Below are 12433 nucleotides of genomic sequence, written 5' to 3'. Positions count from 1 at the left end.
CACTTCATATTCATCCACATCAGGGTTCTTCAGCTCATTCCCCCCATGCAGTAAATCAGCATTTAAGAGGTTTTGCCTTGATTTTACAAGAGCTAGATAATTTTTTCTATTTATCTGTTGCTAACGAAAAGGCCCTGACTCAGTTGTAGCTAAATTTTCATTGTTCCTGCTGCAGCCTCATGTTGCTTTCGGGTAGTAAAAGGAAACAAGACAGGTCTTCTACTTTGTAGCACAGGGTTGTAGCCCAGGCACTTGATTTGCTGTTAGGAAGCTGTGCCCACAAACCACATTAATTCAGACTCGCGCTCAGGCAGGGGCTGTGAATGGCTCTTCAGTGCCTGTCTGCCCCGGACGTCAGTGCGTTGCCCCACTCCAGCGGGAGCTGTGTTTTTCTAACAGCACGTTGCCTCCAGCCAGCAAACACCTCCCACCCAGCGCTGCAGCGTACTTCGCTGGTGGGACCTCGATGGTATTTTGCTGGGGGAGGCCGGTACAGACCGTCTCTCTCGCGCAGTCTCTGCGGGGGACGCAGGAGGGGACCCCTGCCGCGCACTGACACGTGTAGCCCGGCGTTCAGGGGAGAAACGCCTCTACCCGCGCCTCAGGGAGGCTGGATTGGGGGTGCTCGGAGCTCCCGCCAGTGAGGCCCGCGGCGGGCGCGTGGGAGGCCCCGGCCCGGAGCTCTCTGGGACCGGCTGCGGAGGCAGGGGGATAATCCAGCCCCGCCGGCGAGCCGCGTCCTTCCCTCTTCGCCGCCCCAGCGCGATAGCGGCAGCAGGGCGCTGCCGTGCCCCCTCCCACGCCCGCCTCCTTCCACGTCTGGCCGCGGCCGCTCCCCGGGGCACCGGCTATAAGAGGCTCCGGCTGGGGCTGGCGGCAGATGCTGGCGGCACAAGGCGGTGGGGAGGGGCGGGAGCCTGCGGCCATGAAGTCCCCGCAAGCTAAGAGCGCGGCCGGCAAAGGTGAGCGCGGCTGCAGCCCCTTCGCGAGAGCCGCCGTCGGGGCTGGCGGGAGGGGAGGAGGCGGCCGGCGCCGGTCTGCGGGGTCGGTGCCCTTCGCCTCCCGCCCCCAGGCCAGGCTGTCACAGGGGCCGGGCGGCGGTCGCGGCGGGGCGCGCTCAGCGGTGCAAACCCCCGTTAGTGCCGGGAGCAGAGGCGGCCAGGACCCGACCCCCGCCCCCCCGGCGACCGAGGCTCGGCTGCTCCCGGCTCCCTCCCTTTGCTACGGTCTCTCCGCTCTCGGCGGGGGGGGTCTCGCTGGGGGAAAACGGGGGTGCAGGGGCGCTGGAACAATTTGTGTGTGTGTTCGGGGGGTGCTGAGAGCCATGTAAACCCTGCGTATGATGGAAACCACTTCAAGCCGGGGGTGCTGCAGCCCCCTCCCTAGCACTAGTCCCAGCGCCTCTGTGGGGGTATCGCGGGGGGGGGGCTCAGTCTCTCTCTGGGGGGACGTGGGGGTGTCGCTGCGGGAGGGGTGGGTCGGTCTCCCTCTTGTGCTCCAGCCCTGCTCTCCGAGGGTCTGGGGGATTTTAAGGGTGTCCGTGTTTCTCGTTAGGCTCCGGTGACGGTCTCCCTCGTGCTCTCCCGCCCGGCCCGGGCTCGGGCCCTGCCGCCCTGCGGGCGGATGCCGGGGAGCTGGCGGAGGTGCTGGGCGAGTTCGATGCCGTGATCGAAGACTTCTCCTCGCCCGTCAGCAAGCGCCACTTCCAGTACGAGGAGCACCTGGCGCGGATGAAGCGGCGGAGCAGCGCCAGCGTTAGCGACAGCAGCGGCATGAGCGACTCGGAGAGTGAGACACCCCCGCCCTTGCTCTGCCCTCCCGCACGCTTCCCTTTCCCCCGTCCCCTCCCTCCTGCGCAGCGGGCACGGGCAGCTGGCCCCCAGTTAGTCTCCTGCACCGCATCTGCAGGCAGTTCAGTGTTGCTTTGGCTAGCAAACCCGTTGTTTCACAGCTTATTCCTGGGGGAGGACCTTTCAGAGCTGACAGGTAAAAATAGCTTTGACTTCTAGACACTTGACAGCTCTCCCCACCCATCACAAAGCAAAACACTGCTTGGCTTCTTTTTTTTTCCTTCTGTCCTTGTATTTTGGTGTCTGGAACTTAGGTCTTTTCAGTAGCATTTGGGGAGACATTGTACCAGTTCCTATGATCTAAACTAAATGTACATTTCTTAAGAAACGGGTCTTACTGTTACAAAAGGCAGAGATTATCTAGCACTTTTTATACTGTTTACTTTTGTCCCCTGCTTGCCACAAATTAAAACTATTATGCATTTAATTGTGCTGTCTTCTCCAAGCGTCCCGCACGTGACTCTTCTTTGTTCCTTCCATCAAACAGCTTGTTGAAGGTGGCCTGCGGAGGATGTTTTTTAATTAATTTGTGTCCTTTTCTCCCCCCTCCCCCCATCCTTTTATGATACATAAAGAAATCCGGAAAGATTTATGTTTTTTAAATAATTTTCTTATTTTTTCCCTCACAAATATCAAGAATGTCAAGTATGGTCTTCTCTGGTTTTGTTGTCTTGGAAGTCTCAGACATTTCTTGTTTAATTCTCACACCTTAACTGATCAATCATAAAGATACAGGCAAGGACCGACGCCCTTTTCTCTCCCCCCCCCCCCCCCCCCCGAGTTCCCTTATTGTTGATGATTGCTGGGGAGAATCTTGCTATGCTATACAAAAGTGAAAAGTCAAAGAGAATCACAATGGTACTTGGGGTGGATAAGGTCAGAGACTGGAAAATAAGGTGTCAGAGAAGGAAGAGTTCCCAGCTTGCTGGTAGAAGACTATAGAGGCACTCAATTTTTTTAAAAAGAAAAGGAGTACTTGTGGCACCTTAGAGACTAACCAGTTTATTTGAGCATGAGCTTTCGTGAGCTACAGAGCTCATGCTCAAATAAACTAGTTAGTCTCTAAGGTGCCACAAGTACTCCTTTTCTTTTTACGAATACAAACTAACACGGCTGTTACTCTGAAACCTGTCAATTTTTTTAGAAGCCAAAGAACACTCTAGTCCATTCTAGCAGGAAGACTCCTGATGACTTCTTCATCTTGTAGCTAACTAAATATTTACTAAACAAGAATGTTGTATTAAAAGTATTTTCACAAGAGCTTTATAGAAATACTGGAAACCACTTCCTCCTCTCCCTTCAGTGAATGGTGCTGTTTTCTAGTTTTGGAGGTTGCTGTTTTAAAGATAATTTAAATCACAAGTTCCAGTTTGAGGCAAAACGTTATTTGCAAAGTGCAGAAAAAGTGCTAGTTGTACAAAGGAGTATTAAATTTAATACAGATAGCATACATACAAGCAAAAGATATGGAATCAAGAATGTCCAAAAGCAAGGTAATTGAGCAATAAAGTTTAGCATACATTTGTTAGTGCTCTGATTTTTGTTCAAATTTCTTTAAAAAATTATATTTTGGTGGTTGTTTGTCAAGAAGAGTGTACAAAAATTAATAGTAATTAGGAGGACTGAAAGAACCTGCTTTTCCATTAAAAAGCCATGGAATCAATCTTTAAGTTGTCATAAGTAAATTTAAAAAAAAAATCACACAACCAAAACCTATTTTTCTAAATTGCTAAGTTCCTCTCCTCAAAAAAATTCTATAGAATTTTCCTTATAAAAACTTTCTGATTTTCAGTGATTTCTAGTAATGAAACTGTTTCTTTCACTAAAATGGTAAATTGTGACCAGATACTTAACCTAATTAATATTAACAACAAAGGGGAAGGAACACAAGCCAAAACAGGGAAAGAATGGGTTAAAGACTATTTAGACAAGTCAGTTGTAGTCATGTTGTCAGAACCTGATTAAATGAATCCTAGGGTACTTGAGGAACTAACTGACAGGGCTGTTACTCTGAATCTTGGAACTGTTAATGATTCTCTTTAAGAAAACATGGAGCATGGGTGAGGTCCCAAGAGGACGGGAGAAGGGCAAACATAGTACCTGTCTTTAAAAAGGGGGTGCAGGGTGGGGAACCAGTCAGCCTAATGTCAACACCTGGAAAGATACTGGAACAAATGATTAAACAATCAATTTGTAAGCACCTAGAGGATAATAGGTTATAACAGTGGGTTCTCAAACTTTTGTAATGGTGACCCCTTTCACCTTTGAGTGTGACCCTCCCCCCCTTATAAATTAAAACTCACTTTTTTATATATTTAACACCATTATAAATGCTGGAGGCAAAATGGGATTTAGGGTGGAGGTTGACAGCTTGTGACCTCCTGTGTAAGAACCTTGTGACCCTCTAAGGGATCTTAACCCCCACTTTGAGAACCCCTGGGTTAAATTAATAGCCAACATGAATTTGTCAAGAAAAAATCATGCCAAACCAACTTAATTCCCTTCTTTGACAGGGTTGCTGGCCTTGTGGATGGGGGGGAAGCTGTAAATGTTACATATCTTGATTTTAGTAAGGCTTTTGACACAGTCCCACATGACAATCTCACAAGCAAACTAGGGAAATGAGGTCTAGGTGAAATTACTATAAGGTGGGATCAAAACTAGTTGAAAGACTGTACTTGGAGTAGTAATCAATGGTTTGCTGACAAATCAGGGAGCATATCTAGTGGAATTGTACGGGGTCTGTTACTACTCAGTATTGTCATTAACATCTGATAACGAGTGGAGAGTATGCTTATATAATTTGTGATAACACCAAGCTGGGAGGGGTTGGAAGCACTTTGAAGGACAGGATTAGAATTCAAAATGACCTTGGCAAGTTGCAGAATTGGTCTGAAATCCACAAGATTAAATTCAATAAAGACAAGTGCAAAGTATTACACTTAAGTAGAAAAAAAATCAGAGAGCTATAAAATGGGGAATAATTGGCTAGGTAGCAGTACTGAAGAAAAGGATCTGGGGCTTATAGCAGACACAAACTGAATATGAGTCAACAATGTGATGCAGTTGCAAAAAAGGCTAATATCATGCTGGGGTATATTAGCAAGTGTCTTGTATGTAAGACATGTGAGCTAATTGTCCTGTCCTTGGCACTGGTGAGGCCTCTGCTGGAGTACTGTGTACAGTTCTGGAAACCACAGTTTAAGAAAGACATGAATGAATTTGAGAGTCCAGAAGAAAGCAACAAAAATAATAAGTTTAGAAAACTTGACCTGTGAGGAAAGGTTAAAAAAGCTGGACGTGTTTAGTCTTGAGAAAAGAAGACTGAGGGACCTGATAAATCTTCAAATATATTAAGGGCTGTTATAAAGAGGATGATCAATTGTTTTCCATGTCCACTGAAGATAGGACAAGAAGTAATGCGCTTAATTTTCAGAAAGAGAGAGTTAGGTTAGATATTAGGATAAAACTTTCTAATGATAAGGATAGTTAAGCTTGCCAGGGAGATTGTAGAATCCCCATTTTGAAGGTTTTTAAGAACAGGTTCCACAAATACCTGTAAGAGATGATTTAGTTATATTCCTCAGTGCAGGGGGCTGGACTAGATGACCTCTTGAGCTCCTCTCCAGTTCTACATTTCAATGATTCATTCATGCTTTGCATCATCAGTTTGTCAATATGATAGTTTTGTATATGAGTTTGTTTTTATTTAACACTTTAAAATGTTAGCAATATATTCTTCATAACAGTTAGGCTATTGGTTATATTATAAAGGTATTTTCTTCAATCAGTTAGGGTGTAGATATTGCTGATGGGACACTTAAAATACATATAGATTACCACAATGATTTCATATACTTCCATTTGTATTAAAGCATCAGGTCTGAGCTGTATATACTGCACTCTCTCTCGCTTTCTTTTTTTAAGCTGCTGAAGTCTGTGAGTAGTTTGATCTATAAGCCTGTGTCTACTGCTGAGTCTTCTGGCAATAGTTTCCCATCCTTAATAACAATGGTGCAGTTCCACCATTAATAGTCATAGTAGGAGCCCTACTTTAGACAAAGTTTCTGATGTCTCCAGCATTTTGAATACAATGTAATCTAACCATGTTCTGATCAAATTTAAAAGACCCCAGTGTTAAAACACTGGTAGCTCATAGCGGCAGGAGCCTTGTCCACACTAGCATTCTCACTATTTTTACTACCCATTAAATACCCCAGTGCTAGAGTTAAGCTAACTTTGGTTCAAAAAATTAGTTAAATCTTATTTAATTTTTTTCATTAATCTTTAATGCATAAAAAGAAAAAAATTCTCCGCCATTTTCAGATTTATTGCAAGCCTGTAGTCAGGTAGTTCAGTTTACTTAGAGACCTGTCTATACTGGTATGTCCTGCCTGGATTCTTTTTCCTTGACTTTCTAATCTAGTTCTCGTAAAAATACTCAGCAAAACTTGCTTCTCTTTCTGAAGACATCATTTAATATAGTAAATCCCTCTCCAAACCTCCCTGTACCATTTTGGTGAAATCAGAGACAAATGGCAGTTTTTAATAAAGAGGGTCTTTCATATCAGAGAGAGGCTCAAATATGAGATGTAAAGATAAATCCAGTTACACTCCCCTTGTCTTTCATAACTCCTCTTACTATGTGTGTTACTTTCCAAGCTATTTCTATTCAAACACAGGCTTCTTCCCTCAGCCCAGCTTCTCGTCCAACTTAATCTTTTAGTGAAGTTGTAGTGACCTCACTATTCCCGTGGCAACACTTGCGTTAAATGTAGCTGGGCTGTGTGGGGACAAATTCTTAAAACACAAATCTGCAAGAACAGCAAAAGAAATGCTGACTGTTTTTTCTGAAAACTGCTTTTGCTGAAAAGTGTAATTCATATAAACTCCCTCATCTTCATAAATCTGTCAATTCCACAGCCATTACTCTGTGTATAAGAGCTACAGGATCATGTTTTTATGGTGTGATCCCACAAGTGCTTGCTATGGGCCATTGTACCACGAATAAGGTTAAGATTTTGTCACAGTTATTTTTAGTAAAACTCCAAGACAGGTTGCAGGCAATAAACAAAAATTCACAGAAGCCTGCGACCTGTTCGTGACTTTTACTAAAAATAATGGGGGGTAGGAGGGAGCCCAACATAGCTGACAGCTGCAGGGCTTGCAGCTCATAGCTCTGGGGTTCCCGCCTACTGCTAAGAGTTGCGCGGCCCCTGCTGCCCACGGTGGCTGATGGCTCCAGCCCCAAGGCATGGGGCTGAAGCAGAAAATGTCACAGAGATCTCTGAAAGTTACAGAATCCATGACCTCTGTGACAAAATCTTATCCTTATCCATGAACCACAGTTGGCTTACACCAAGATATAAGCAAAAGGGCCACTGATTTTTGTATACTTCGGTTTTGGGGTGCCCAACATGAGACATCTTGGGTCTGATTGTCAAAGGTACTGAGCCACTACAAGTACTCAGCATGCACAGGCTGGGCATACCAAAGCTGAGCTATCCAAAATCAGTGGCACTTCTCAAAAATTGTGAGTCTATTAGTAAGTGTTTGCCAGGGTCAGGCTCAAAGATGGAAAAAGACACAATGTAGTTACAGCAATTTTTGCACTATTGATCTACTTTAACATTCAATGTACCTGGCAACAAATATCCTCCTCTGAAAATTACTGTTTTGTAGTAGGGTGTGCAAATCCCTTCCTCTTTCTAGAGCTTCTGCCAGCAGGATAAGCCACTTTCCTTTTGTAAAAGCTTGCATTTCAGCTCTTACCCATAATGTCTTGCTAAGACAGAAAGCAATCCTTTACACATTGCTTCTGTCTGAAAAGTCCCCTTTTAAGGAAATGGACACCAAAGGGGCTAATTGAAGATCTTATACCGTATACGGGAGGCTTCTTGAAAACTTTAGAATTAGAGTCCAAAGATATTTCCCTGTCTAGAAAATTCTCCCATTTTGTGATCTTTGTCATGTTACTTTAGATAGTATGGTCTTTGGCGCAAGGTTTGTCTCTAACTATGACTATGTACGGCACCTAGAACAATGGACTCTAGAGCCTACTATAATACAAAGAATTCTGACCTGAATAAACATTAATCAAGATCTTAGGCCTGGATCCACAAAGGGACTTAGGCACATAAAGTCCCAGTTTTAACTTAACTGGGTCTGTGCTGGCACTCATTACACATCTGGTGGCTTAGTGCCGTATCAAAACTCAATTCTTTATTCCCCATAGTAATAAAGGGGACAAATATTGACTAGTTGCTGAACTACTGGGATAAATAGTCCCTACATGTTTCGGCTGAAGCCCTCAGTGGGGTCAAAGTACAAGTATAAAAGCTCCAGGCATTAGGTGGTAGTTCTTGTACAGTTGGTACTTACAGTAAAACTTCTACGGCCAGGTCTACCCTACAGACTTTTTTCAGCATAACTCTGTTGGTCATGGGTAGGATGATACGTGATCTGTGACTGATATAGCTGTGCCAGCAGTAGCTCCTAGTGTAGATCCAGTTATACTAATAGAACTGCTTTTTTGGCTGGTATCTGGTATAGTTTGTTTCACATCGTGGTTGGGTGGGAATGGAATAAACTATGCCGGCAAAAACACAATTTGGCTGGTATAAGCTGCATCCACACTAAGAGTTCTTTGCCAGTACAGTACACCACTATTGCTATATAGGCAAAATCTAGTGCAGACCTTGCCTATCTCTCCTTTCATTTTGCTTCTTTAAAGTCTTGACCTTAATTAGGAGCTTGAGAATAGAAATGTTTCACCATAACTATAGCATTTTATGCACCAAAAAAACAAAACACTTTTTACAATATAAACCATAATCCGCTATCCCGCTCTGGCTACAATGTTGTAACTTGATATCGTTCTTGACTTAGGGAGTAAACTTCTTTGTCAATCAACTCTTAGCTTTCAAAATCAAATCCCACTCATGCTGCTGTAGCTTTATTTATTTTATCATTTTAAACCCAGTTAATAATGCTGTATTCATCATGAAAAGCCAGTATTCATTAGCAATCCTGCAGTAACAAACCGGTATGTGGATATGGTGGAGAAAAATATTCTAAAGAAATAGTTTGTTGCCTCAAACCTACAACAAGATATTACAATCAGCAGAGAGCAATAAAATGACTAATGAAAAATACCTTATCACTTCTGGGTTTGTTCTGCCCTGCACTTGCCCCTCCTGCATACCACTTTCTTTTACTTTCACTATTTTGCTCTAGGAAAAAGAATCATCATTAAACAAGAGAAGGTTTAAAGTAAAAATACTGCCTCACAACTAGCAAGATTGATGGGGACTATATGGGAAACATGTAATGAGAAACCATGATACACACTAAAAATTACAGCTACTGGTTTCCCATGATCCCTTCCTGGTATCTTCCAGCCAAAGAGTTAAAGGAGATTTGGAGCACTTCAAATATTCAAGCCCAGGTTGTGCAAGCTGTCTCAGGCTGTGCCTCCCACCTTTTTTTATTTTGTTTTGTTTTTTTTGTTTAGAGTGTCAGCAAGTGGAGCAGAAGGCTGATAGAGTAAACAATGCAGTAAAGTGTGAGCACGTTTATGTCCAAAGTAAATAGTGCTCTCTCTGGTTGTGACAGCTCTATTTCTTCCAAGACTTTTAACATTCATTTTTAACTGCAGCATTAGAACTATTTAAGTATTTGACTTCTTGATTTTTTTTTTTTTTTAAATGGACCTTTAAAGCAGTGCTACTCAGAGTGGTGGTCCACAGCATCGGCTGCCGGTCTGCGTGCACATTGGAAAAAAAATTGCCGGCCCCCCACATCAGATAGCTTGAGAGGAAGTGATCTAGAGCACTTAATGTTAAGTAGGAGTTGAGCTGTGCAATCTGTGAGTAAAAGTTCCGAGCCTTTGAAGAATAATAAATATATGATTTTAAAGAGGCTTTAAAATTAAGCTTTAAAATTTCCCCTGTGAAAACTTTAGGGATGAGATTTTCAAAAATGTTCAGTGATGGTAAAAAGTCCCCTTGATTTCAATGGGAGCAACGCTAGGCCAACACTAAACACTTTTGAAAATCTTGCCCTAAGTTGTGTCTTCTAGAATACTATGATTAATATTTTAATAAAATATTTGCATATATCATTGCCTGTTTTAAAAGGGAAGGTCTGAAGATTTCCTTTTTCAGCTAATTACTATCCAGAAAGTTTCAATTGTTTAGCTCATGGAAATATTGTATATTTACATGGCCTTGCAGTGGGTTTTATGCTTTGAGATTTAACACTGTTCTGGGACAGCAAAGGCCAGTGAGAACCATTAATTATTTCACCAAAGTACAACCCACCCATCTTTACTCCAAACCCTTCATTTTGTAGCTATTTCTTCATCCTATTCTAAGTATATCAACTGAACAGACTGACTTGGGTTCAGCTGGCAGCTTTATGAAAGGCTTTTACTGGGTTACTTCTTAAAAGATAGTCACTCAGGGATCATAATTTAACAAACACTGGTTTGCCAGAGGAATAAAACTAGAAAGCCATAATAATAATAATTAATAATTTAGTGATAAGACTGTTGTAACAGCTAGGAGTGTGTGACATGGGTAGGGACATCCATGTGCTAGAACTTTGATATCAGCCTCTAGCTAGTGGGTATCAGGATGCGTTGGGAGTGTTGCTTCTAGGGTGGTGGTGGTGGTGAGGATTTTAAGGCTTACACCCTTTCTGGAGTGTGTCTTTTGAACGATGCACAAAATACACAAACTGCCCTGGTCAGGATGTTTAGAGGAGGGCAAAGATTGAAGCTTCATTGTTCCAGCCATTTCTCTATCCTACATCCAGACTAAACCAAGGCTGATATTTCATAACATAAAAATAATACATAACAAATGGAAGAAATGGGAAGTTGATTGTAATAAATATAAATCAGAAGCTTAGAATTGTAGAAAGTTTATAAGAGAAGCAAAGGGACACAAGGACAAATCTATGGCCTGCAGAGTGAAGGATCATAAGAAGGAGTTAAGTGTATTAGGAACAAAAAAAATCGTAACAATGGTATTGGTCCATTACTAGATGGAAATGGTAGAATCATCAATAATAACGCAGAAAAGCCTGAAGTGATCAATAAATTTTTCTGTTCTGTATTTGGGGGAAAAAACAGATGATTTTTCATATGATTATGATAACACTTTTTCCATTCCCTACTATCTCAGGAGGATGTTAAATAGTAGCTACTAAAATTAAACATTTTTAAATCAGAAGGTCCAGGTAACTTATCTGAACAAGAGTTTTAAGGGAGCTGCCTGATGAGCTGGCCGGATTCTACTGTTGATTTTCAATAAGTCTTAGAACACTGGGGAAGTTGCACAAAACTGGAAGAAAGCTAGTGTGCCAACATTTTAAAAGGGTAAATGGGATGACACAGGTTAATTATAGGCCTGTCAGTCTGACATCAGTCCAAGGCAAGAGAATGGAGTGGCTGATATGGGACTCAATTAATAAAGAATTAAAGGAGGGTAATATAATTAATGCCAATCAACATGGGTTTATGAAAAATAGATCTTGTCAAACTAACTTGATATCTTTTTTTTTCATAGAGATTACTAGTTTGGTTGATAACGGTAATAGTGTTGATGTAATATACCCAGACTTCTCTACTGCATTTGACTTGGTACACATGACGTTTTTATTAAAAATCTAGAATTGTGTAAAATTAACATGGCACACATTAAATGGATTAAAAACTGGCTAACACGATGGGTCTCAAAATGTAATTGTGGACAGGGAATCATTATCAAGCAGTGTGTTTCCAGCAGGCTGCTGTATGGATCGGTTCTTGGCCCTAGGCTATTTAGCATTTTTATCATTGACATGGGAGAACACATAAAATTATGACTGATAAAGTTTGAAGATGATACAAAAATTGGCGGAGTCATAAATAATGAAAAGGACAGGTTACTGTTGCAGGGATATCTGGTAAACTGGGTGCAAACAAACAACATGTGTTTTTAATATGATCAAATATAAATGTATACATCTAGGCACAAAGAATGTAGGCCATATTTAAGGGATGGGGACTCTATCCTAAGGAGTAGGGACTCTGTAAAAGATTTGGAGGTTATCGTGGATAATCAGCTGAACATGAGCTCTGTGTGATGCTGTGGGCAGAAGGGCTAATGCAATCCTTGGATACTGTAGTGGGGTGTACTAGACCCTTTAAGAATAAAGGGGTCCAGAAGGCCCCATTCCAGGTCTTGGAATGAACAAAAGTCCAGAAAATAGCATGGTCGTGGAAGACAGGAAGCTGTCTTGGGGATTTATGAGTTGGATCCTGGGCGGGAGGTGGAGGGCAGGGGGCAGAAACCCCAGGACACCGTTCCTTTAAGGGCCCAGGATCAAGAGCCATGTAGTGTAGGGTGGAGCAGGGCTCCCCTGTCTTCCAGCCAGTCGAAAGGAGCTCTGTGGGGGAGTGCAGTATATAGACTGTCTTCTTCCTCAGAACAAGGGAGACCCTGACAGGAGAAGGAAGCCAAACCAAATGGGCTGAGTTCCAGTGAAAAAGTGCTAGGACTTGTGGCTTTAGGTGGAGCAGACTGACAGAGGAAGAG

General features: G+C 42.8%; 1 protein-coding gene across 1 annotated transcript in view; it reads left to right on the top strand.

Moving 5' to 3' along the window:
* The first annotated feature begins 364 nt into the window (after positions 1 to 364).
* Positions 365 to 12433, top strand: part of RGCC (regulator of cell cycle) — a 33614-nt gene continuing 21545 nt past the window's right edge. Inside the window, exons 1-2 of the mRNA XM_037894711.2 lie at positions 365 to 962; positions 1555 to 1788. Coding sequence (XP_037750639.1) covers positions 881 to 962; positions 1555 to 1788 — 316 coding nt within the window. The 5' untranslated portion in view covers positions 365 to 880. The remainder of the gene's footprint in view (positions 963 to 1554; positions 1789 to 12433) is intronic.

Source organism: Chelonia mydas, chromosome 1 (genome assembly GCF_015237465.2).
Source record: "Chelonia mydas isolate rCheMyd1 chromosome 1, rCheMyd1.pri.v2, whole genome shotgun sequence".
In the NCBI taxonomy this organism is placed as follows: domain Eukaryota; kingdom Metazoa; phylum Chordata; order Testudines; family Cheloniidae; genus Chelonia; species Chelonia mydas.
Note: the sequence above shows the minus strand (reverse complement) of the source record. Positions and strands in the feature narration are given on the sequence as shown.